This window comes from Micromys minutus (genome assembly GCF_963924665.1).
Source record: "Micromys minutus genome assembly, chromosome: 19".
Taxonomy (NCBI): Eukaryota; Metazoa; Chordata; class Mammalia; order Rodentia; family Muridae; genus Micromys; species Micromys minutus.
The window spans coordinates 10,332,142-10,358,403 of NC_137954.1; the positions used below are offsets into that span (position 1 = coordinate 10,332,142).

At 45.0% G+C, this 26,262-nt stretch overlaps 2 protein-coding genes across 2 annotated transcripts in view; both read left to right on the forward strand.

Moving 5' to 3' along the window:
- Window positions 1–9,775, forward strand: part of LOC308433113 (aldehyde oxidase 3) — an 89,791-nt gene extending 80,016 nt beyond the window's left edge. The window contains exons 34-35 of the mRNA XM_080933017.1: window positions 4,899–5,066; window positions 9,456–9,775. Coding sequence (XP_080789143.1) covers window positions 4,899–5,066; window positions 9,456–9,509 — 222 coding nt within the window. The 3' untranslated portion in view covers window positions 9,510–9,775. The remainder of the gene's footprint in view (window positions 1–4,898; window positions 5,067–9,455) is intronic.
- A 12,759-nt stretch (window positions 9,776–22,534) lies between these two features.
- Window positions 22,535–26,262, forward strand: part of LOC308433111 (aldehyde oxidase 4) — a gene marked incomplete at both ends in the record, with an annotated part of 57,415 nt that continues 53,687 nt past the window's right edge. The window contains 2 exons of the mRNA XM_080933015.1: window positions 22,535–22,588; window positions 25,560–25,617. Coding sequence (XP_080789141.1) covers window positions 22,535–22,588; window positions 25,560–25,617 — 112 coding nt within the window. The remainder of the gene's footprint in view (window positions 22,589–25,559; window positions 25,618–26,262) is intronic.

The window sequence follows — 26,262 nt, forward strand, 5'->3', positions numbered from 1 at the left end:
ATAACATTGAAATAATCTGCTTTGGGAAAAATCCAGATCTCTGTAAAATAGACAGCGGGAAGCCTGGGCAAGGCAGCACCCTGCAAAAGTGGTGTGTGTGTGTGTGTGTGTGTGTGTGTGTGTGTGTGTGTGTGTGTTTGTGTGTGTGTGTGTACAAGGCTGAGCTGCTGCAGACTCTGCCTGGAACCATAGACATGTATGTGATTCTTGCTCTTCCTCTTCCCAAGAGGATGCGTCTATTCTGTTCCCTCATAAGGATGTTAGCAGCAGTACACTGCACCCCTCCCCATGCTGATCCTCTTGTAATCCTGGAATAATTCATCTCATTGCCAAACTTAAGAGACACTTGAGGAGTTTTGTGATTACAGGGAGAAGGCCAGTGACACTTCACAATTCTCTCTATGGTCCACTGGTTTAGGTGATTATTTTCAGCCGAGGCAAGTGTAGGTTAGAAGATGTTTCTCGACCCAGAACACTGTCCGTCACTGTCTCCCAGCTTCTTCCTCCTCCCCACATCTTACACTCTTCCCATTGGGGTGGTGTTAGAGGAAAGAAGAGGGAACCTCATTTGTAGGATTTGGCTTGTCCAACTGTCCTTTGGCCACAGTGCTAGGCCCTGAGAGGCATTTGTCCTCTGTGAGTTTGTGGCTTTCAATAACTTCATTTTTACATGTGGATAGAGTGTGTTTGGGCACATGTTTTGGGTGCTACCCAGTGCTTCAATATGAAAAAAATGGAACATACATTACATAAACTTAAATGCTATGCACTAGTCACTTGACATATATATATATATATATATGGGACACAATGAACATAAACCACATGAGGCTGCCGCCAATGGAACACTTCATTCTGTTTTATAGTCAGCTGTTTAAAATAAATGCATTTAAAATAGCAACAAAACATGGCAAAGCTAAGCCACAGTTTCTTACTACCAAGCCTCATTGACTGTACTCGCAGGGCTGTGCTTCTTTCCCACTGACAGGGTAGTTCTGTCTAGATCAGCATCTTCACAGCAAGCGCCTGGACCACAAATGGTGGTCCAATGGTGTCACATGGTCACTAAACAATAAAAATTCTTGGGCTCCCATACAGACATGTGGGACCGTCATTGCATATCCTGTCCACCATTGATCAAAATATCAGTATCAGCGTAGGGCTGCACTCAGAGTGTGTACCTGAGACACAGCTCCCTCAGCCCAGCCAGAAGAAAGAGGGAAAGCCTTCTAAGGTAACAGGGAAGCAATGCATAATAGGGCAGGCAGACACCTGTAATATTGCTTAACGCAAACTAGCAGGACAGGAGGTGGGAAAACTCACCCTGTAACCTGAACAGCAGGAAAAGCCAGGTGTTGGTGCCTTAATCTGTTTTGCATTGCCATATGATAATACCAGAGACTGGCTTATAAGAAACGAATTTGCACCTCAAAGATGGCAAAGTCCAGAATTAACAAGCCGCACCTGGTGCTGACTTCTTGCTGCATTATACCACAGCAGAAGAGACAGCGTATTGATGCTGAGAAAGGGGTCACACTCACCTCTGTAACACACCCACACCTGCAATAACACTCACTCACTCATGAAGGTGGAGCCCTAACGACCTAACCATCTCCTAAATGTCCATACCTCGACATGTACAGAGAATACGCTGTCAGCACATACGCTTAGGCAGACATGTTCAAACAGTAGTAACCAGGAGGTACACCACTGTGTGGGAAAGACTGATACTGAATCCAGCAAGGCATGGTATAAAGTTTGGGAGTGTGGCCCAGTTTCATCCGTGTAAGTTACCTGAGTCCCAGTTTGCAAGATGTGACAAGGGAAGGCTTTGTAGAAATGCTCATCTCTGACAGGTGTTCACTCTCTCATTCATTCATCGGATACTTGCAAACACCTGACTATGCCATGTTAGCCTTAAGCATGAAAGACCCAATCTCTGGGACCAAGTTGAAGGCATCGTTCATCCAGGCATTCCTTATGGTGGCCACAATGAACAGTCATTTGTATATTTCTGGCTGATTTGAGTCTCTCAAGGAGCCTTTGAGCTGCTTCCTTTGTGGATTTGATGGCAGGAAGTCAGCAGCCCAGCATCATGTGTGTGTGGTCTAGTCTCTCCTCATGAATTAAGGTCTAGCTCACAATGCCAGTCTCTGGGAGTTTGAATAGATTCCTAAGGCCAAATTACCTCTAGATCCTGGTCTACCTAGGTTTCTGGAGTATTACGTAGACTCTTAGTTGGTTATAATGGGGGGATTATGTAGACTCTTGGTTGGTTATAATGAGGGATTACATATATTCTTGGTTGGTTATAATGTTAATCCCTCTGCTCTAGGCCTAGACAATCTGCTTTCTCAGAGGCATGGGGGCTAAGCTATGTTGTCAAAATGTGGAAACCTCCACTTCTGCCACCGAAGCCACCTAAGCCTGGGCAGGGCACTCACTCCCACAGTTGCTAGAAGGCATAAGTTGTCTAACACACATGGGAATGCTCACCAGCCCTGTGAAGAAGTGTCATCTGCAGTGTGATAATATGACGCTCTGACAGACCACCTATGCAAAGGCAAACGTGTCAGGCTCTATGGCTTGGTGACCTTGGAACTGTCCTCTTATGCAGTCGAAGAATGACGAAATTGCTCAGTGACACATTTCTCCTAGCATGTGCTCATCATCTGTTCAGTTATGGCAAAGCAGAGACACAGCCATCTCAATCACGCTGGTCCATCAAGGGCAAAGGGTTTATAGCATGAGAACCTGTTGGCTTCTACTGCCAAGGAGATCCAACTATTGATGAGGACGAGCCTGAGGACCTGGCTGGACAAGAATAGGTGGAGCCATGAGCAACTCAATAATTTCTTCAAAGGCCCTGGATCCTCATTCTACTAAGGATTCTCTACCTCTCCAGCTCTCAGCATTAGTTGCTGCTTGAAGAGCTTCTTTGGTACATTATGTGAGTTAAGGCACACTTGATCTGTCAAGATGACAAATTAACCACAGAGTATAAGACTAGAAAGTCAGTCACCAGATTCATAGTAAAAATCCTTGGGTGGCTTCCCTCAAGTTGATGAGAAGACACAGCTCTTAACATGGCTCCTGCATAGTCTGCCTGCCAATCACACCCGAGACTTCTAGTAGCATCCTTTCTGAGCCACATGGCTTTTTTCATCCCTTTGGATGAAACCAGCTCTTCTCTCTTCCTGGTGCCTTTGAATGGCACCTACGTCAGAGTTCTCTAGACAAACAGAACCAAAGGGGCTCTATCTGGATATTGTAGATATACACATGTGCACATGTTATATACATGTGTTACATATGTATACATGCATATCTATATGTATATATGTACATCTGTACATGTACACACAGATTTATTTTAAGGAATTGGCTCGCATAGTTGTGGAACTGACCAATTCAAGGTGTGTAGAGTAGTGGGGTAGGAGGCTAGAAAGTCAGGCAGAGTTTCTACGCTGAGATCCTTCCTGGGAGAAACTTGATTTGCTCTTAGGGACTTCACACATATCATCAAAGCTAATAATATCTTAAAACCAGTGCTAATCACATCTACAACAAACTTTCCCAGAGATGCCTGCATCAGTATTTGAATGAATACATGGGTGCCTGAACCCATCAAGTTCACGCACAAACATACGCACTGCCTGGGACTCACTTTCCTTTCCCACCTGGCAAGTACCCTCTCACTCCATACATCGTCTCTTCGGTAAAAGCCACCCCTGCCTTCTCAGTTCATGCAGGGGACCACAATTGTCCTGTCTCCACACACATTTGATTTGTTGCGTTCACTCACTCCCTTGGGCATCTGTATCCTACCTGGATATACATTCAATCAGAGATGCTCATACGGTTCTGGTCCCCTCCTCTCTAGCCATGAGTGGAAGGCTGCCTACACCCCTCAGAGTTCAGTTACCCTCAACCTCTGTAGCTTGGTCTATGATTCAGCCTGTACAGGCTCTCAGAAGATTACCCCACATCATGCAAGACAATGGCTTCCATTCAGGACAGGTGTATGAGTGTTGTGTCAACAAAGCACAGTGGTAGAGGATGCTTAACTTTTCCCCAGGACACTTCTAAGTCATAGACTTCAATGGCAGACACCATCCTCTATGGAACACATCAGGGTTTACTGGTGTGCCTTTCAAAACTGACTCTCTCTGTCTTAAGAATGCTCTTGAACCCTTGTCACTGAGTTAATTCAGACAAAGAAGAATAAATCCTTGACATAGGCCCCACCAAGATTGTCAGCCATTAATCAAGGTATTTCTATACCATCCTCATCACTTAAAAGCCCTGTTGGCACAGTGGGTAGCTTCAGATGAAACCACATGATCCTCTTTGGCATGGGCATGCCAGGCCTTGGCCAGGTTCTCATTGTTTGGCAAGTGTAACCAGCATCGAGATTACCACCTTGGCCAATATTCCACCAGAATTAGGGTTCCTTTGATGCCCGAACGCCTTCCTAAACAAACAGAAACTGGCCCTGTAGCAGAGTTCAGGCTGTTCTGGGATGAATCCTAAGGGTGGTTGGAAAGGGCATCATCTTCAGAAAAAAAAATGATACCAAATAGGGTACGATTTGGAAAAGACAAAAAGCAACCAAAAAAACAAAACAAAACAAAACAAAAAAACATGCTGAGTCTTTGGTGGACTTATGGAGCTAGCATTAACTGTGCCCTGCATGGATCAGGTACTACGGACAACTAAGTGAACAGCCCATACCTACCAGCAAGATGACTGCAAGGAAACACGAACGGAAAGGAGGGGACCCCTTCAGAAGCACTGTGTCAGCTCAGGCCAGCTCCCCTGCCCCCATGTCTCTGTGCCTGTCCAGATCCAGGTTGCTAAAAGGCCTCTCATTTTGTCTTCTCTCCCCACATCCCCAGGGCCTCGGCGAAGCTGGGATGTTTCTAGGTTCTTCTGTGTTCTTTGCTGTTGCTGCTGCCGTGGCTGCAGCTCGCGATGAGAGAGGCTTGCCCCCGATTTCGGCCATCAATAGCCCTGCCACAGCGGAACTAATCCGAATGGCCTGTGAGGACCAGTTTACAAACCTGGTACGGTATCACCTCCATCTTGTCTGTGAATGTCTGCCACCCTTTTCGTGATTCTCAGTGCAGGGACACGGGACACTCGTCAGTTCTAGCTATATATATAAATAAATATATATGGAAGCTGTAGGGAGCCAGGGAAGGAGCTCAAGTTTTAATTGCTTTAAGAAAAATTAAACTTTCATGGGGAAACTGAAGGAGGGGAAAACAGAAAGGACGAGAGGAGCCCTACAAAGTTCTGCACCCCTGGAGCAGTCTTCCTCAGGGATCCCTTCCAGTGACCACGCCCACATCTTCCGGTGACTCCGCCCACATCGGTCTGTGGCATTTTATGTTTTCTGGGAAAGCCGTACCCCCACCACTCCCACCACCCCGTTTACATGTTTGGCTCAGCAGCTCCATTTCCACATACTACATGCCGCAAGACATTAGGCTGAGACAGAAGCACAGTAACTAAGGCTCATTCATTCACTGTATAAGTCCAAAGTCTATGAAGAGTTAGGCATGGAAACAGGCAACTACTACACCCAGCCCTTCATCACCAGAGACTACACACTGAGGTGTGCCCAGCACTGTGAGCTCTTTACTCATCCAGGGTGTTTTCTAGCCCTTTGTCTCCGGCGGGACGGCGGACTCCATTAGAGCTGAAGTATGTTGTTTCTCTTGCTTCTTCTATCACTGAACCTTACAAAATGACCCATTAGAAAAGATTGGAGTTAATGGTTATGAAATCAGACAATTGGGTTCAAATCCCAGCTCAACCATTCACTGTGACTTTAAGAGAGAGGGAGAGAATACCTACTTGCTTGTACCCCTGTGAGAAGGAAATGAACTTGGGTATTTGTCACTGTTCTAACCTCAACTTCACAATGGAGAACTGGGTGAAGGAGGAATTCTGACTGAGTCACAGTGGCACGCAGGAACAGGTGTGTGGGTTTAGTAAGGATATTAAATAAATACTGACCAATTATCCAAATATGATGTCAGCTAAAATGTCCTTATGCCACCAGACCTGAACATGGCTGAACTGCTGAAGACGGACTCTAAAATGTATATGAAAGATGTTTAGTGCATTCTCTACTAAAGGGGTACCAAGCTAATCACCGTTAGATTATGATGTGAGTGAGTGTGTGTGTGTGTGTGTGTGTGTGTATTTAAAAAAGAGAGAACAGATACACATTCACATTTTATTTAACAGTTGTAACCAGGCATTGACAAAAGTAAGTATATGACAAAAACTCCAACTCATGGGACTTAAAATGTAATGATGTGTGTTTAAAACGAGAGCATTGCAAGAAGAAAGAACCAGACCAGACACGGCACAGGGTAGTAGACCTACAGAAGGTGACAGAGATGATATCCAGCTAATGGATGAAAGCTAGACATGCAGGCAGAAGGAACAAGAAATTCAGGTAGCGGGGAAATTAAAGCAATACGGGGCAGAGGAGTAAAGCCCCAGGAATGTCTTGGAACACAGAGAGTGTGGGCTTTAGCCTGAGAAAGGACGGCTGGGAGCTAAGGTGGTCGTCAAAAGGTGAGAGTCTTGAGCATGACCAAGTTAATGGCATTTGAAGGTAAGGAGAGAGGATCATGTGACACCTGCCATTCATGAAGGGATGGCAGCAGAGAATCCAGGATGGGTCTACAGTTGTCCCCAGGGTGAGTGGGAGAACTCTGTTGCCTCTTACATCAGTAGGCAGCAGGGGAAATCCTTCCAAGGAGAGTGCAAATTCACTTTTAGACTTGCAGCGGGGTAGTCAGTCAGCCAAAGAATTTTGCCAACGAGCAACTAGCCCAGAATTGGCAAGAGGGCAGAATTCCAGACAGATTAATTTATGAGTCATTAGTTCAAAGTAGTAATTAGAATCATAAAAGTCGATTGTTTGCCTGAGGGAAGAAAATGGAGAGGAGAAAAGAGAGGGAGAGAAAGGAATGAACCAGGTGGACTTAATGGGGACCCCAGATGGACAGGAGGATCTGAGGGGGAGGCAGGGAATGTCAGGCTCAGTACTTTGACATGGAGGTCCCCACGCCCTGTGCACACTGGATATGAATGCACCCCGAGGGAACCAACAACCTTCCCAAACACAACTTAGAAGAGAACAAACCTGCCGGCCTGAGAACCACACCCTCACAGACCCTCACAAACCCTCACAGAGGAAGGAAGGTGCTCCAGACCCTGAGACCTTTGTAACCCCGAAAATCCAGCAGGGCCAGGGCTGTGTGGAGACAGACAGTCCTCTCTCCTGGCTCTTTCCTTCCCTGCCCCATGCCCCGCTCCACAATATTACAGCAAGGATGGGGGTGGGGGCCTCTGTGGGCAGGGAAAGTCACAAGAACTGTTTGTACTCAGAAGACTGAGGCAAGATGGTGCTCATGAGTTAAAAGCCAATTTAAACCACATAATGAGGCCCAGGCCATCCTGGGCTATTTGACAAGCCCTTGTCAAAGGAAGTGGAGAATAGAATGGAAAAGGAGTGGAGAAAGGAGTGGGAAAGGGAAAGATAAGGGCTTGCCAGAAACAGTTTCACTAACTTGGTTTGTCGCCCACCTGGATCAACATGACATGATCCTGAGTAAATCTCATGGAAATCTGTGTTTTAACATAATTCAAATACCAACAAGTGTGGGGCAGGTAAGTTCCACTGACCTTCTTTTCCAAAGACAGTGATGAAACTTTGTTACCTTTGAGACAGAGCAACAGTGTTCACTGAGGACTGAATCACCAGCAGCGGGTCTTCTGGGTGAGGACAGAGTATTTGCTCTGTGAAAGGACTGGGCTGCTTTCACAGTGTCTTGTACAGGGCAGGAAGGCTGAACCTAGGAGCAGACGAGGTGATGCATTCAGAGAGACTCAGAGAGACCCAGGGCCGGGCTAGCACCATGTCAGAATGCTTTGCTAAGATTGTTTATCCCCAGACCCTGAATGAGCCCGAGAGCAGACCTGCGTGCTCTACAGTCTTGAAAATAAGCTTCCCGATCACATCGGCAGAACATGAATTTGCCAAACTGGAACTCACCCCTCCGACGTGAAAGCATCAAGTAGCGTGAAGTAGAAATCTAAATTCTCCTGCCGTGCTCCCTAAGGCAACACACACTGGAAGTTCTGCTGTTGTGCTCGGAGATCACTGTCAACTTTCATTCACTCCTGATCTCCATCAGGTGTCACGGATTTCCATCACACTCCGCCCAGCATCATTCAGAATCTACGTACCTCTCGCCTTCATCGATTACCAACCCAAGCCTCGGGATCCCATTCTGTCTTACTTCTATGCTTGGCACATAAAGGAAACATTTAAAAAATAAAATGGCCTTTAAGTTAGTTGTGCCATATCAGCTTATGCTTTTGAAAGAATCTATGGGAAATTCTATTTTGTGGAATAAGTATGAATTCACTTCTCTGATCATTTTTGACTTGACTGAATTTAGTGAAGGCCATTTATCCATCTGTATTTTTTTGTTTTATGTAGATAAAAGGTTAAGGAAACACCTGACGATCTAAGCAGACCTTTCATTTCTCTCTGTGTGGTTGGCCTTTTCTCCTATTGCATATTCAGCCTTTTTCCCTTCTACTTCTATTTAACAGTAGGTGCTTGTTTTTAAAGAGTACATCCTTTTTAAACAAAAAAAAGTGACTTTTTAATGTAAGATTACTTTGTACTAATTTAGGAGGGTTTTGTTTTTGTGTGTATGTATGTATATTGGTTTTAGCTTTCTTTAGCCCAAAACAAACAAACAAAACCCAAATCACCCAAACAAAAAGGCCAATATTAAACTTGCAAAAGTTTCCTCAGGCCTGAGGTTGGAGATAAATCCTATGAGCGAGAGAAAATTCATTTTTGCATGCTGTTTTTGAACAGGCTCTCTGCGTTTTCAATAATCCCTGCTCACAAATTCGACAAGCATGACTGATCTAGAGAGTATTTCTGCCTCCAATTTCTTGTTTCCGTTTTGATGAACATTTACTTAACACTGAAGACCTCTGTGTCTGGGCCAGTAAGACTCCGCCAGGGTTGAGCCTCATGTCTCGAAAGTCAAAGGACCCGACAGAAGTGTGGAGAGACATCTCTCTCCATTACGTGAGCGTGTGGATGCCCCGTGTCTGCTGCTGTGTTTAAGAACACTTCATTAGCTCTCTTCAGCTGAGCCAGTATTGTGCACATTTTAGTCTCTGCCTACTATCTCAAGGAATTAGATATTTATCTGATATTACTGAATCCCTGTTGGGAAAGAGAAAAATCTGTGCAAATTAAGCAAATAAATGTGACAGATAAATTGGTTAAAATCTTTTTTTAAAAGAAACTATTTTTGCCATCTGTAGTTACATGGGTTGTTTTGTTTCTCTTTTGTTTTTAACTGAATTATTTCACCTTTTTTTTCAACTTTTTTTTATAGGTTTCACACAGGGATTCTAAATGCTATAAGCCGTGGTCCGTCCCAGTTGCCTGATGCTTGGGGTTTGAGCATAAAAGCAGATATTCCAATGGACTTACAGCTCCGACAGGCCACTTAATATAGTCATCTTTATCTAAAATACATAGAAAATTAGAGGCAATTCTTAATTTTCCATCTTTACAAAATCGTGTAGTCTTTAAGCACATGCATTATAAGCAAATGATGTTTCTGGAGCTTCAGCCAAAGGTCATGTATAATCAAATATATTAAACAGCGTTTCCACGGTGTGAAGAATTGCTGTGCTGAGCCAACAGAGAAAATAAATATCTACTCTGGACTATATGTTCCTATTCTGAAAAAATAAAATACTAAAATGAACAGGATTCTGTGATTCTTTAATCATGTAGTTGTGAAGTTCCAGTATTATGATTCTGTGTGTAAAATGACTTTTATTTACTATTCTAGATTAAGTTCACAGTTTAGGAGTTGACAGTCTGTAGCATCTATAAAACAAGGCTTTGCCTGCTCATTTTTAATGCACACGTTTGTTGAAAGTCCCTTGATTTTTTTTTTCCTAAGACTCTCTCAGCTATGGAAGATTCACTGAGATGCTACCTGTGGCAGAGTTGCCTCTAAGATGACCCATGGGAGGGCAATTTAGGGAAACTGAGGAAGCAGCTTTAGGATGTCAAGGCAGCAGTGGCATATGGCTTCCACGGATACCTGCAACCACTGTGCCATCAGGTTCAGAAGGCACAAGCACTTACTGTTTTGATGTTCACAGCACATTCACAGTCTGCGATACCCAGCGGGTGTGCGACACTCAGCTTACACCTCACCGGGTCGTCTTTATGGTTGAAACTTTCAGTGAGCTGATTTTGCACGTGGCATTGCCTTAAGTCCGACCCAGTAACTCCTATCTGAGCCCACACCCATTTCTGCCTTCCTTTTTGGGATACCTCTGCTTCCTCCAGACACCATCTCCATCTTGGGGGCAGCCCATGTGAGTGTCAAGTAAAAAGGCAGAAGGAAACAGTCGGTTTGCACACTGCACAGCAATAGTTCTTACTCCTACCACCATTTGAATTTTCCACTTCTTAATCAGAATTACCAGGTATTTATACACTTGGATGCCCAAAGAAAACACCGGCTTTGCTAATCGATGTTTTAGCTTTATTATTTTCTGGATAGGTTTTGCTTTGTCTTCAAGAACAATGTATATTCCTTATTTCTCCCGATAAGCTTTTTTTTCCTCTTTTGACATGAATGGTTGCTTTTTTGTTATTAAATTGTTGGGGTTTAGTAGAAATATTTAAAGCTATTACATTTCAGGGGCCAAAGACATGGTTCAGTTGTTACAAGTACTGTCTGCTCTGGCAGAGAACCCAGCTTTGGTTTCCAACACCCAAATGGTGGTTACAACGCCTGTAACTCCCACTTTCATGGATCTAATGCTTTATTCCAGACTCTGGGGACACTGAACACGTGGTTCAAATATACACATGTAGATAAACACTCATATGCATAAAATAAAATAACTGAAAAATTAATTTTAAAGAACTATTTTCCACTCAGAATATGAGAGTAGTTGAATCTTACAGATTTCTGAAATAGGCTTTTTGTTGTCTTTGTTTTGTTTTTTGACACAGGATCTTAGCTGTTTAGCCCAAACTAGCCATGAACTCAAAATCATTCTGCCTTAGCTTCCTGAGGGCTGGGATTACAGGCATGTACCATCAAGCATAACTGTGTCATTTATTTCTCTATAGGCTTTATCTTCTGTTTTCATTCCTTTTTTTTCATCTAAATATATAAACATTTTATTCTAAAACATACCCGTGGCTATATGTCTTGTTTGTTTTCCATTAGTGCAAAAGCGTTGTCATATAAAGAATAATTTAAATGGGAAAAATAAAGAACAAACTAGGGAGGAGAAGAGGAAGGGAAAGGAGAAAAAGAAAAGAAGGAGGAGAAAGGGAAGGAGAAGGAAAAGGAGAGGAGGAGAAAGAAGAAGAGGAGGAGGAGGAGGAGGAGGAGGAAGAGGAGGAAGAGAATGGGGAAGAGGAGGAGGAGAACCCAGAATGGAAAGACACAACCAGAGTTAAGGAAAATAGTGAAGGTAAGACAGGAAAGAAGAGGAAGCAAAGGGAGCCAGGAGCTGTACAGAGCAGAGGACTGAGACACAGGCTGCTGGCCTGGCACAAGGGTTGCACACAGGGCACAAGATGTGCGGCGGTGTTAGGGGACCAGAAGATGCAGGGAGGGAAGGGCACAGAGCCACAGAAAGGCGTGGGAGCCTGGGAGGAGCCCGCTGCATCATGGTTGTGAGAGCTAAGAAATGCCTTTCTCCTCTGTGCTGCTACTTTAAGTGCTAGGCTTAAGCATGACTCATTGTTTCTATGCCAACTCTTCAGATTCTGGGCTAAATCTAATCACCTCTATATTGTTCCTTAAACAGGAGGAATAGATTCATGGGAAAAGCACCAGGTTCCCCAACTGAACAACTTCATTCAATCCATTGAGTTCCCATAATGGCCACTGTGGTGTTATGTGAGAAACATGAAGAGTCACCAACCTCTAAACACCTTAACTACAACCCACTTGTGTGTGCTAGACGCCACCTTCCTGAGCAGCAGCCATCTGTTCCTGCTTAGGAATGACTCGACTGAGTGACCATGGTAGCAACTAACCAGAAGAAAATCCATTGGATCTACCCACTTACAATATCAACTAAGGAGAGAAGAGCAGAAGATGGGGCTGATCTGCTTGCTGGACGTTTCCTTCATGGGGATATTGGAAAAGAAAGCTTCCCAGAAACATCAAGGCACTCATCAAGTCCAAGGATAAACAGGTTGAGAAAGAAATTAGGGAAACAACACCCTTCACAATAGTCACAAATAATATAAAATACCTTGGTGTGAACCTAACCAAGCAAGTGAAGGATTTGTATGACAAGAACTTCAAGTCTCTGAAGAAAGAAATTGAAGATCTCAGAAGATGAAAAGATCTCCCGTACTCATGGATTAATATAGTAAAAATGGCCATCTTACCAAAAGCAAGATCTACAGATTCAATGCAATCCCCATCAGAATTGCAACTCAATTCTTCAGAGTTAAAAAGAGCAATTTGAAAATGCATTTGAAATAATAAAAAGCACTTGAAAACTGTTCTCAACAATAAAAGAACTTCTGGGGGAATCACCATCCCTAACCTCAAACTGTATTACAGAGCAATGGTGATTTAGGAAAAAAAATAAAAAAAAACTCTATAGTATCGGTACAGAGACAGGTATGTAGATCAATGGAACAGAATGGAAGACCCAGAAACGAACTCACATACCTATGGTCACTTGATCTTTAACAAAGGAACTAAAACCGTTAAGTAGGGAAAAGATAGCATTTTCAATAAATGGTGCTGTTTCAACTGGAGGTCATCATGTAGAAGAATGCAAATTAATCCATTCTTATCAACTTGTACAAAGCTCAAGTCCAAGTGAATCAAGGACCTCCACATAAAACCAGACATACTGAAACTAGGAGAAGAGAAAGTGGGGAAGAGCCTCGAACACATAGGCACAGGGGAAATTTTCCTGAACAGAACACCAATGGTTTATGCTATAAGATCAAAAATTGACAAATGGGACCTCATAAAATTGCAAAGCTTCTGTAAGGCAAAGGACATTGTCATTAGGACAAAATGGCAACCAACAGATTGGGAAAAGATCTTTACCAATCTTACATCCAAAAGAAGGTTAATATCCAATATATATAAAGAACTCAAGAAGTTAGACTCCAAAAAATCAAATAACCCTACCTTTAAAAATGGGGCACAAAGCCAAATAAAGAATTCTCAATTGTGGAATATGGAATGGCTGAGAAGCACCTAAATAAATGTTCATTAGGAAATCAAAACAACCCTGAGATTCCACCTCACATCAGTCAGAATGACTAAGATCAAAAACTCAGGTGACAGAAGATGCTGGCAAGCATGTGGAGAAAGAGAAACATTCCTCCATTGTTGGTGGGATTGCAAGCTGACACAACTGCTCTGGAAATCAGTCTGAAGAATCCTCAGAAAATTGGACATAGTACTACATGAAGACCCAGCTATACCACTCCTGGGCATATAACCAAAAGATGCTTCAACACATAACAAGAAGACATGTTCCACTATGTTCATAGCAGCCTTATTTATAATAGCCAGAAGCAGGAAAAAACCAAGATGACCTTCAACTGAAAAATGGATACAGAAAATGTGGTACATTTAAACAACTGGGTACTACTCAGCTATTAAAAACAGTGACTTCATGGAAGTCTTAGGCAAATGGATGAAACTAGAAAATATCATCCCGAGTGAGGTAACCCAATCACAAAAAAACACACATGTATGTGCTCACTGATAAGTGGTTATTAGCCCAAAAGTTTGGATTACTTAAGATAGCAATCACAAACCCACAAACCATATGAAGTTCAAGAAGAAGAAAGACCAAAGAGTGGATGCTTCAGTCCTTCTTAGAAGAGGGAACAAAATAATTTTACAGGAGGAAATATGGAGACAAAGTGTGGAGCAGAGACTAAGGGAAGGCCATCCAGAGACTGCCCACCTGTGGATCCAGCCCATATACAGCCACCAAACCCAGACACTACTGTAGATACCAAGAGGTGCATGTCGACAGGAGCCTGATATAACTGTCTCCTTAGAGTCTGTGCCAGAGCCTGACTAATACAGAGGCATGGCGTGTGCTTGAAGCCAACCATTGAACTGAGAATGGGATCCCCAAGGGAGAAGTTAGGAACTGAAGGGGTTTGCAACCCTATAAGAACAACATCACCAACCAGAGCTCCCAGAGCTCTCAGAGACTAAACCACCACATGGTACAAATGTCCATGCACACATGGGCAAACCCATGGCTTCAGCTGCATATGGAGCAGAGGATGGCCTTGCTGGGCATCAGTGGGAGGAGAGGCCTTGGTCCTGCCAAGACTAGATGCCCCAGTGTACAGGAATGCCAGGACAGGGAGGTGGGAGGGGGTGGGTGAGGGAGCGCCCTCAAAGAAGCAGGGAAAGGGGGGATGGGGGTTTCTGGATGGGAAACCTGGAAAGGTGATAACATTTGAAATGTAAATTAAAAAAATATATCAATAAAAGAAAAAAAAAAGAAAGAAGGTAACATTTATGGGAAGAATAAAGGGGCCAAACCTCAGGAAATAACCTGGAGATGTGATCCCGAAACTAATTAAGCTATTAGTGGATCGGTGGTGGGAGAGGAGCCCTTGAAGTCGGGACGGTTGGGAAATACATTTGGCAGATTACAAATTAAATTTACAAATTTTAAAAAAATCAAAATTGCCATAGATTAGCGTGGCAATTTTATCTCATGCAAAGCTGAGGATTTGGGCTTAAGTCTATGGATAAGCAAGGCTGCAGAGATTTCACCACTGAATCAAGCCTGTCCTAATTATGAATGGTTCTGCAGTTGGGTGAGGAACAGGATTTGGCCTAATTAGAAGACAAGATGGCAGAAGATATAGGGGTGGGCTATGACCTTCCTGGACTCTCAGCACTTTTGGTTATTTTTGGACCACTAACCCTTGACCCCCAACCAACCACACAAAAAAATTACTAATTTTATGCCGACTTTAAAAGATCAGAAAACATCTTCATGGACCGTAAAAGTGAGCATGTCAGTGCTGCAGAAGACTGAGAGGAACAGAAGGGGGGACTGGAGAGAAGAGAGGGGGACCCAACTGCTGGTGAGATCCTCTCATGAAAACGCACAGGTGGCCCTCAAACAAGCACCTCAGGAAGTATCCTAGCCTCAAACCAGATTCACAACCTACAGATTCTTCTTCATCCCAGTTTGATTATGGGATTATTCCAGAAAACAGTCTGGAAATCCAAAAATGTCACCACGTTTTCCAATCTCTGCATCCCTTGAAGAATGCTCACTGAGATTTAAGGTATTTGTCTGAGGGTTTTACTGCTATGACCAGACACCATGACCAAGGCAAGTCTTATAAAGGACAACATTTAATTGCGGCTAGTTTACAGGTTCAGAGGTTCAGTCCTGTATTATCAAGGCAGGAACATGGCAGCGTCCAGGCAGGCATGGTACAGGAGTAGCTTAGCTGATTGTTCAATATCTTCATCTGAAAGCTGCTAGTGGAAAACTGGCTTCCAGGCAGCTAGGATGAAGGTCTCAAGCCCACAGTGACACACATACTCCAACAAGGTTACACCTCCTTAGAGTGCCACTCCCTGGGCCAAGCATATACAAACCATCACAGTACTGTTCATGGCAAAACTCTTAACCCCACCTGCTTTCTGTCCCTGCAGCTGCCCATCCTCAAAGTCTCACTGGTCCATCTTATCTCTCCAGTTTTCTTCAGGCTCCTCCTCACTAGTGCCCCACATTGCTCCCACACAGGGAGTCATAGTCAGCAGTCCAGGAAGACCAATGACCTCCCTGTCATGACAACAGGGGAGTGGCTGAAGGACATGCCCAGCCCCTTAGTCCGCCCTGTCACAACTGCAAATGGTAAGGCCTTAAAAGAAGAGCCCGTTTCTACCACAGAGATTCATAACTGGTCAAGAGCCAAAAAGAAGTCACTGTTGGATACTCAGCCCTAAACGAGTTGCCTCCATCGTATTCTCCAAGGTTTATAACACCAAGGAAAAGATAGTGGGAGGAATGAAAGAGCTGGAGAAAGTTCAGGCACAGATGCTTCACTCAGAAGCACTCACTGGTGCTCTGATAATCTGCATAAAATATTGGGCTATCAGCGTTCCATCATGGAGGGAGAGGCGTTCCCAAGGTCCTGGTCCTTCCCTGAGGATCTGGTTTCTGGGGAGGACTAAAGATTTTCTTCAATATTGTAGCCACTGGTCATTGCCTATGCTTCAGTAATATAGGCCCTCATTCATGGTGCTGTAACTAACTCTAGCTAAACCCAGTGAGAGAGAGAGGAGAGGGAGAAGGGCGGGAGATCCAGAGAGAATTGTTTGTTACAGGGCACAATAAGTTTGCTATGCCCGGAGGTGTGTGGAGCTGACAGAGGCACAACCATGGGTGAGCTAGTGAAAGGCTAAGGACATCGATCCTGCTGTGAGGGATACACACACCCAGGAGAGACTGGATCTTACCCTAGAGTGGAGGGGGGCATTCTGCCCAGTTCTCCACATGGAGGGCCACTCTGCTCTGAAGGTAGGTGACCTGGGCAGGAGCATGGGAGAGAATTCTCTAACCGGTTGTTTGCAGAACTGAAGGTCCCAATCTTACAGATGAATTAGAATGAAGAAACCCCAAATCTATTACATGTTGTAAGGTATGTATGAAAGCTATGGGAGTGGTGTTTAAAGAAAGCAATACCTCAGACAGTTGTCTCAAAAAGCCTGTGTCATGGCCATGTTTCCACACACATTGTCACATATGGACAAAGGTTAAATGTTTGGACCGGTGCTGATTTCAGACTCAGTGGGCGGACCTAGGCTGCAGTCTCCAGACTACCAAACTCTCCTCACACTGAGGGTGACTTTCCCATCAGGATGGAGAACAAGACTCAACTAGACTGACCGGAGAGGACCTCAGTGATCCCCAAGTCCAAGCTGTAGTTGCAGGTTTCACAGGCTAGGAAAGAGCTAAGCACCACTGTTGTTACAACCTTGAACCAAGAGCCCGGGGCTCCGGCAGGGTGCCGCACTGCACAGCCTTCCAGAGCAGCTGGTGTGCAACTGCTGACCATCAGGGCAGCACTGCTATGCCACCTGCTCGAAACAAGCATTGAAATCACCTGGCTTTGAAATTGTCAACACGTCTCAGCAGGGTCACGTGCTGTGGCAAATCTGAGCCAATCCAGCCAGTGACGGGGAGTTTCCAAGCTCAGAGCCTCTGGTTTTAGAAAACTCGACTGATAAATGCTGGGGAGGGGTGCATTGTCTGATATGTTTTTAATTGATTTATTGATTTACTTTACATCGAGACCACAGTTTCCTCCTCTTCTCCTCTTCTTCCAGTCCCTCCCTCCACGGCCCCCCTCACACACATATTTAAATTCCATCTCATTCCCTGCCTGTTCTGCTGTGTGCAGAGCCCCAGTTCCACACACGTGGAGGGAAAACCAGCAGAACAAAAATTACCCAGCAGATGTGAAGATGTCTGCCTGAGGCACTCTGTCCAGGGAGCCTGACTGTTCCTGGTCTCACTACTAAAGGTATCAAAGGCTTGTTCGGCCTGAGCCTGCCTGTCCTGAGCCTTCTTCTGGAAGCAGGAGGGGTACCACAGCCTCCCAACCTCATAGGGTAGGCAAGGCAGGTTAGGAAGAGCATGCCGAGCGTCTACAGCGTTCTCTCACCACCGTGCAAATGGGGCTTCGCTATCTTCAAGGAGTTTGTGCTAATACTATTGATAAGCTGATGATTAAATCAGCATCTGTGGTCCACGTGCACTCTTGGAACTGAGAAAGCCAACTAAAACTGTCTAGATTGAAGAAAGGGTTTTGATTCCTTTCTCTAAACCCCAGTGATGTCTCTCACCCCCACTCCTGGCTTCTCCTGAGCCATTGATACCTCGGACTCGGCTGCTCGAGCCCGAGTCCTCTTGTCTACCCTTTACCTATTCTAATCTAATCTGTCAACTGATCCAGTTGGATATGTCCCCAAATTTCACACAAAAGCTGCACTCTCCTCTGTGTCCTTATCTCTGTTTACCACTTCACACCCTAGTCTAAGTCAGTGCAACCTCTAGGCTGGGGTGTGCAGAAACGGCTCCAGGTCTGTCTCAATAGTACCAGCCACAGTTGCTTCTCTAGACAATAGAATAATAGAGTTTTTGTTTTGAAATGGATTGTATTTCTGTGCATGAACATGTCTCTGTGTCATATATATCATATATGTGTCATGTATGTGTGGGGCCCACAGAGGCCAGAAGGAGACACCGGATCCTCCCGGAGCTCCCTGGAGTTAAGTGTCTGAGAGCCTCCTCATGTACGGTCCGAGACTGGGCTTTCTAAACACAGAACAATTCATCTCTAAGTCTCTCCAGCTTCAGTTTTTAAGACATCATACCAGTATCCCAGGCTAACCTTGAATTCGCCGTGTAGTAGAGGTTGACCTTGAACTCCTGATTTTCTTGCCCCTGCCTTCTGAGTGCTGGGATTACAGGAATCTGTCACCACATTTAGTTTCCAGAGTGCTGTAGACCAAACTCTATGCTCCATTCATACCAGACAAGCAGTCTATGAACCAAGCCCCAGCCCAAGAATGGCTAAATTCAAATCACACCATGTTGTATTCTACATGGAAACTTTCTGGGGTTTTCCTTCCCACCTAGTTCTGAACCTCTGCCTCACCCCTGCATCTCTGCCTCACCCCTGCATCTCTGCCTCACCCCTGCAATGCTGCCTCACCCCTGCAATGCTGCCTCACCCCTGCAATGCTGCCTCACCCCTGCATCTCTGCCTCACCCCTGCAATGCTGCCTCACCCCTGCAATGCTGCCTCACCCCTGCAATGCTGCCTCACCCCTGCATCTCTGCCTCACCCCTGCAATGCTGCCTCACCCCTGCAATGCTGCCTCACCCCTGCAATGCTGCCTCACCCCTGCAATGCTGCCTCACCCCTGCAATGCTGCCTCACCCCTGCATCTCTGCCTCACCCCTGCAATGCTGCCTCACCCCTGCAATGCTGCCTCACCCCTGCATCTCTGCCTCACCCCTGCAATGCTGCCTCACCCCTGCAATGCTGCCTCACCCCTGCAATGCTGCCTCACCCCTACTCTCCCCAGGTACCCTGGGCTTCTTTGGCTTTAACTTGCCAACTTCTCATCTTCTTTGGAGGCCACTATACTTTCTTTTTCTCATACGTCAGTTGGTAGGCATCTCCTTTGTGACTGCTCCGATAAGACATACGTTGGCCCTCAGTACCTCAGAACTAAACTTCATTGTGTCGTTATACCACATCTACCACACTACTGCCCATTTCCTGAGGTTACACCATTTCTTATGTGTGTGCAGTGTGTGCAGTGTGTGTGCAGTGTGTGCAGTGTGTGCAGTGTGTGTGCAGTGTATGTGTGTGTGCAGTGTGTATGTGTAGTGTGTGTAGTGTGTGTGCAGTATGTGTGCAGTGTGTGTGTGTGTGCATGCACATGTGTATTAGCATCTCAAACTTAACCTGTGCAGATAGGACTTCAAAATTTCACTAGCCAGCTGCTGGGCTCTGCAGGGGGACTCCCCTCTCTCATAAGCCAATGTCATACCGGGTGAGACATCTGCCCCCCATACTTGATATCAGCCTTCGGAATCCTGAAGTGCTTCAAGGCCCTCAGAAATTGGCCCAACTGTTCCTTGGCCTCACTCCCCACCAGGATTCTACTACATCTCAGAAAAGGTTAAGCTGCTGGTTCCAAGGCAACCCTGCTCTTTGGGCAAGTCACTTAAACTCTTGATGTCTCATTTTTCTTATTTATAAAGTAATGGTGGTGGTGGTGGTGGTTGTAGTGGTGGTGAGGATAATGGTGGCTATGGTGGTGGATGGTGATGGGATGATGATGATGATTGTGGTGATGTTAATGATGTTGGTGGTGATGCTGGTGATGATGGTGACTGTGATGCTCTCCTGAGATGCTCCAGAATTCCAAGTCCGTGAGAACAGCCTCCAGCCCACAGAAAACCTGAGGGAATATTAGTGGTTTCAAGTAAATTTATACCTAGGGTATTGCTGGGCATGAGAATCTTAAAATAATTTGATTTCTTAAATCCTCAAATTTGGGGAGGTGTAGATAAGTAAGGAAGGAAAAGATTAAGAACAGAGAATATGATGCCGGTTGTTATAATCAAACTTTAAAGTCACAGTTGAGGAGGCCGGAGAGATGGCTCAGCAGTTAAGAACACTGGTTGTGGACCTCATGAAATTGCAAAATTTCTGCAAGGCTAAGAACACTGTGAAAAAGACAAAACAGCAGCCAACAGACTGGGAAAGGATCTTTACCAATCCTACATCTGATAGAGGGCTAATATCCAATATTTATAAAGAACTTAAGAAGTTAGACTCCAGAGAATCAAACAATCCTATTAAAAAATGGGGTACAGAGCTAAACAAAAAAATTATCAAATAACTGAGAAGTACCTAGAGAAATGCTCAACATCCCTAGTCATTGGGGAAATTCAAATCAAAACAACCCTGAGATTCCACCTCACACCAGTCAGAATGGCTAAGACCAAAAACTCAGGTGACAGCAGATGCTGGCAAGGATGTGGAGAAGGAAGAACACATCTCCATTGTTGGTGAGATTGCAAGCTTGTACAACTGCTTTGGAAATCAGTCTGGCAGTTCCTCAGAAAATTGGACATAGTACTTCCTGAGTACCCAGCTATTCCACTCCTGGGCATATACCCAAAAGTTGATCCAACACATAACAAGGACAAATGCTCCACCATGTTCATAGCAGCCTTATTTGTAATAGACAGAAGCTGGAAAGAACCCAGATATCCTTCTACAGAGGAATGGATACAAAAAGTGTGGTACATTTACACAATGGAGTACTACTCAACTATTAGAAACAATGACTTTATGAAATTTCTAGGCAAATATATGGAACTACAGAATATCATCCTGAGTGAGGTAACCCAGTCACAAAAGAACACACATGGTATACATTCACTGATAAACTGATCCTAGCCCCCAAAAGCTTTGAATTCCCAAGAAACAATTCACAGACCTTATGAAGCTCAAAAAGAAGGAAGGCCAGAATGTAGATGTCTCAGTCCTTCTTAGAAGGGAGAACAAAACACTCATGGGAGGAAATACAAGGTCAAATAGAGGAGCAGGGATTGAAGTAAAGATCAATCAGAGACTGCCTCATCTAGATATCTACCCCATATGCAGCCACCAAACCCAAGCACTATTGCTGATGCCAAGTAATGCTTACTGACAGGAACCAGATATGGATGCCTCCTCAGAGGCTCTGCCAGAGTCATACAGATACAGCTGAGGATACTTGCAGCTAACTATGGGACTGAACACAGGAACCCCAATAAAGGAGCTAGAGAAAAGACTGAAAGGGGTTGCAGCCTCATGGGAAGAACATTATCAACCAACCAAAAGCTCCAGAACTCCCATGGAATAAAACACCAACCACTGAGCACACTTGGAGAGACCCATGGCTCCAGTTGCATATGCAAAGGATATCATTGTCTGGCATCAATGGGAGAAGAGGCCTTTGGTTCAGTGAAGGTGCATTTTCCCAGTGTAGGGGAATGCAAAGGCACTGAGGTGGAGAGGGTGATTGGGAGAGGGAGCACCTTCATGGAGGCAAGTGGAGGGTAGGGGTGGTAGTGGGGAGGGCAAAGGGGATAACATTTGAAATGTAAATACAGAGAATATCCAATTAAAAGAACAAAGAACACAGGTTGCTCTTCCAGAGGACCCAGGTTTGATTCCCAGCACCCACATGGCAGCTCACAACCATCTGTGACCCCAGCTCCAGGGAATCCAATGCCTCTCTGGCCTCTGTGGGTGCCGGCCACGGATGTGGAACACAGACAAAATACCCACACACATAAAATGAATTAATAAAAAAATTAAAGATGCATTTGCTGACTTTCATCACATTCAGGAGGGAATCTCCTTCCTTTGCGGTCAAACGCAAGAAAATCGGGAGACGGAATCAGCCTCGCTAGTGTGGACAGCAAAGTTCTGATTTATAGGCTGCTTCGTTTTTTTACAGCGCAGTCCTAATCATCTATTTGAAACTCGATTTTTGTATATGAAATATATGAATTCGAAGTCTAAACCCAACATGAAGAAACCAGTTTTAGACTTCAAAAGGCCACGTGAATTCTTGACTCACTCGTGCCTGAAAGAGAGGAACGTGCTGCTGCCAAACCTTTGTGGGCTAGGCATGCAGGCAGGGCTGACTGGATGAATATAAATCACCAGTGCTGGCCTGTGACTCTGACTGCTTCCCCGGGGACTGCAGGTGCCCGAGTTACTGTTCCGTTCTGGTGCATCTGAGACAGAGGAGCAGATACACTTATCAATCAGGCATTTGTTTCAAATTTGCGCTCCTGGCCTTCAATTGATACCATGCCTTCCGCACCTGATTCTGACGAGCTGATTTTTTTTGTGAATGGAAAAAAGGTAAGTTTCTGGCGTGACGAATGTGGCTCTTTATTCACAGAGGCGTATTGCTCTTCACTGAGGGGCATCTCCTAGGTTTTAGCAATGGCACAGACTTAAACATGGGTCGTTATCTACATTTTTGGCATCAAATATGAAAACGTGGGATGTCTGCTTGCTTTTCATTCTCTCATTGGAAACGGTAAGAAAAAAAAAAGAACACACTATTGGCCCAGTGGTGGCAAGCGTAAATTCTGATATGACAGCAGCACACTGCACGGGTGAGCAGCTGACAGGCCTTCCTTCTGTGTTTGTTGGAAATGAGCCTCACCTCAGTTCACCAATGCCCCTTTAACAGGAGAGACAGGACTCAGAGGAAACCCAGTGCAATGACTCTCACCTGATAGCAATTCTCTCAGTCTAACACCCCACCCCGGGCAGAAGCTTGTCCAGGCAGGAGGGGCAGCAGACGGGCAGTCTCTGCAGAGGACCGAGCCAGAGGTTCTCAACCCTTCTCTTCGGGAACAAAACAAGTGCATGGGAAATTCAAAGTACTTCATAGTCAGAATTCACATTTTCTTGCGTGCCGCACTGAACAAGAAAAAGTAAATGTAAATACTATTTTAGTAATTTATGGTAGTTCCATACCTTGGTGATGCTATGTTGATTATGTTTTTTATGGAAAGACAAAGCTTTAATAAGGGCAAATTTTCATAGCAAGTTTTCCAGTCAGATGGTCAAGGAAGGTCATTTCTGAGAACCCTGTGAACAGGTAAATACAGAATAGGTGACAGAGACAGACAAACAGATGGAAGAGAGGAAGGAAGGAGAGGAAAGGAAAACAGAAAGAAAGCCAGGTGTGGCGATCTGGAGTACCCACAAGAGCGTGGCACATCAGAAGAGCAATTCTAAGTGCTGATCTAAGGATTTCCAAGCTGAGGACTACTCTGTGCGGGGAAGTGGTCTTTGCTGATTTATGCTTTAATGATGCTGAAATTTTAATGTTAAATTGCTCACATACACGCTCCCAAACACCACTCTCCAGTCTTTTGAAGTATAGGTGCTTTTAGCCCATTTTATCTTGCTGCTTTCTAGGACAAATTATAAAAAAATGTCAAAAGGGGGCACAATCTACACAAGCCTGAAGATGGGGAGATGTCACTAATGGTTCTTTTGTTTAGACCCAGGGGCTCAGTTTGAAGCACAGTGTGCTTGGGACCTGCCACCCCACAGACTCCCCAAGGTGCTGCTTGTGTTTCATGTCTTGGGGCTCTTTGTCTTTTCTGAGCCTCCTCAAACCTGTATCTTTCCCACCTACTTTTCACATACCCACCTAGAGCTGCAGGTGTCTTCTTGAGACAGATGTGTTTGTGTGCCTGCACATCTGGATTCTGAATCTGAGAACACTGATACGGGGTGCAAACCCCTTTTGTTTGTTTTGTTTCTGTGACCCCGAACTGGTCTTGCGGCACTCCTCTGTGAAAAATATGCCTCATCAATGCCTGGCTTTCCAGGGTCTGCTTGTCCTTCACGGGCTTATCCTAGTGATGGGGACATGGGCACCTTTCAATCCTCCCAAGTCCTTTCATCTGGCTCCTCGCCAGAGCTGGTGAGAGGCTGTTCCTTAGGTCCTGCCTGGTGGTTTTCCAAACAGACTGCCTTCCCCACAGCTGGTGGGATGCCAAGTGCTTTTCTCTTTAAAAATCTCTGACTTACGACAGTCTGACTCCCTGCTCTTTGCTACTCTCACGGTGTTGTCTCTGCGCTGCGTGCACTTACGCGTTGGGGATTAGTAATGGCCTTGCTCTCTCTTTATTCTCTTAGTAAGAAGAGATTTGTTTTCCACACCATTCCTGAGATCTTTTTCACATGGCTGGGAATACCGGCTGCTCGCCATCAGATATATAGTTGGCAGGCTTTAATCTACAAGTCAAATCTCACCCGTCATAGCCTGTGTTCTTTGGACCTGAGACAGGCATGACTCAGGATAGCAGTGAGCCCATGTGGCAATAACTGGCCTTCCCACAGGAGGACTGAAAATACAGTATTCTCCAGGGAAACCATAGCAGGAAATCCAAGCCTTGAGTGTCATCGGGCCTTGATACCCAGACAGGGACGATCGGCACTCTCATCCCCTGCTACTATCTTGTTCCCTGCTTGTGAACCATTTCTATGTTCTCCCAGTTGGAGTGTTAAAGAACATGAACCTCTGTAGCACTTCTTCTCTTAGGATACACACACACACACACACACACACACACACACACGACAGAGACACAGCAAACAGAGTCTAGAGTTTGGGTGTTGGGCTGATCTCTACATTGGTAAATCTGAGGACTTTAGGAGATCTGGATATGTGAGGGGTGGGGTAAAGAAATCAGGACCCTGTCTGCCTTGCTCATGGTCCTATATTCTCAGTACAAAGCAGCGTGGAGGACAGACAGTGCCCTCTGTCTGGACTCCCTGCTACCCTGCTTTCAGGTCAGCTGCATTCTAACTTGATTTCGCCATCTTGTCTGGTTGCCCCAGCAAGGATGCTGGCTGGGTTCCTCCAGGGCCTGGGGGAAGCTGCCTTCCTCTGTGCCAAGTCCAGGAACACCTGGCACTCAGGTGTGAGGGTGGAGCCGTGATGAGGACCATCTGGCCTCCCCCCACATACACATAGAGCTGGGAAGTTCCTCCTGGTCCAGGGAGCATCGCATCTGTCTAAATTATTTCTACAACTTTCTCTGACTATGAGTCATCCAAGCCTTTTCTGTGTATCTCTTCCCACCCAGTCCTCTCCAGGTAAACGATTGTCGTAGAGGATAGGAAATTCAGACATTAAAATAAAACTTCATTGTTTCTCCACACCTTTGGTTCCAAGAATCACTAAGAGATTTCTGGAAAGTTACCCACATTATAAACATGTCCTCCAAACAAAGGACTGGATTCATGTAACCAATGATGAACGGCCTCTTCTTGCAACCCCCTTTCTTATTTCACAATATAGGTCATAGAGAAGAACCCTGACCCTGAAAGCAATCTACTATTCTACTTAAGGAAAGTTCGTATCCTTTAACCGTGATTGAGAATTAACTGCTAAAAAGTGTCAGAGGGGCTGGGGGCGTGGCCTGGTGATGTCAGAGGGGCTGGGGCGTGGCCTGGTGATGGAGAGCATCAGCTGACCTTACAAAGGAGCTGAGTTCAGGTCACAACGCCCACATCAGACAGCCCATGGCCACCTGGCAATTCACACCTCCAGGGAGACCTCGTGCCCTCTTTAGGTCTCAGCAGGCACACACCACAGACAGACAGACAGACAGACAGACAGATGGATGGACAGACAGATGGACAGACAGACGGGGTGGGAGGAGGAAATAAGGAAGGGAAAGGGGAGGGGAGGAGGGAATAGAGAGAGAGCATATTCATATATATACATAAAAACAATAAAAACAATTTTTTATAAGAATGAAAGAAAAGCCACCTGCATTCCCTCTAGGTAAGTGACTCTGTCTTCCATTTATGAAGTCTAGCTGGAGTTCAGAACATGAATGTGTGGATTCATGTTTCCTCTATTGTATCGAACCTGAACAAAACAAAAAAGCAAACAAACAACAACAAAAAAAAAAAAAAAAAAAAAACCCACGCAAACAAACCTCCGCAGCAGACTGAGAGTGCTTTCTCCAGAAACAACTCCATGGCTTCTGAGCCCA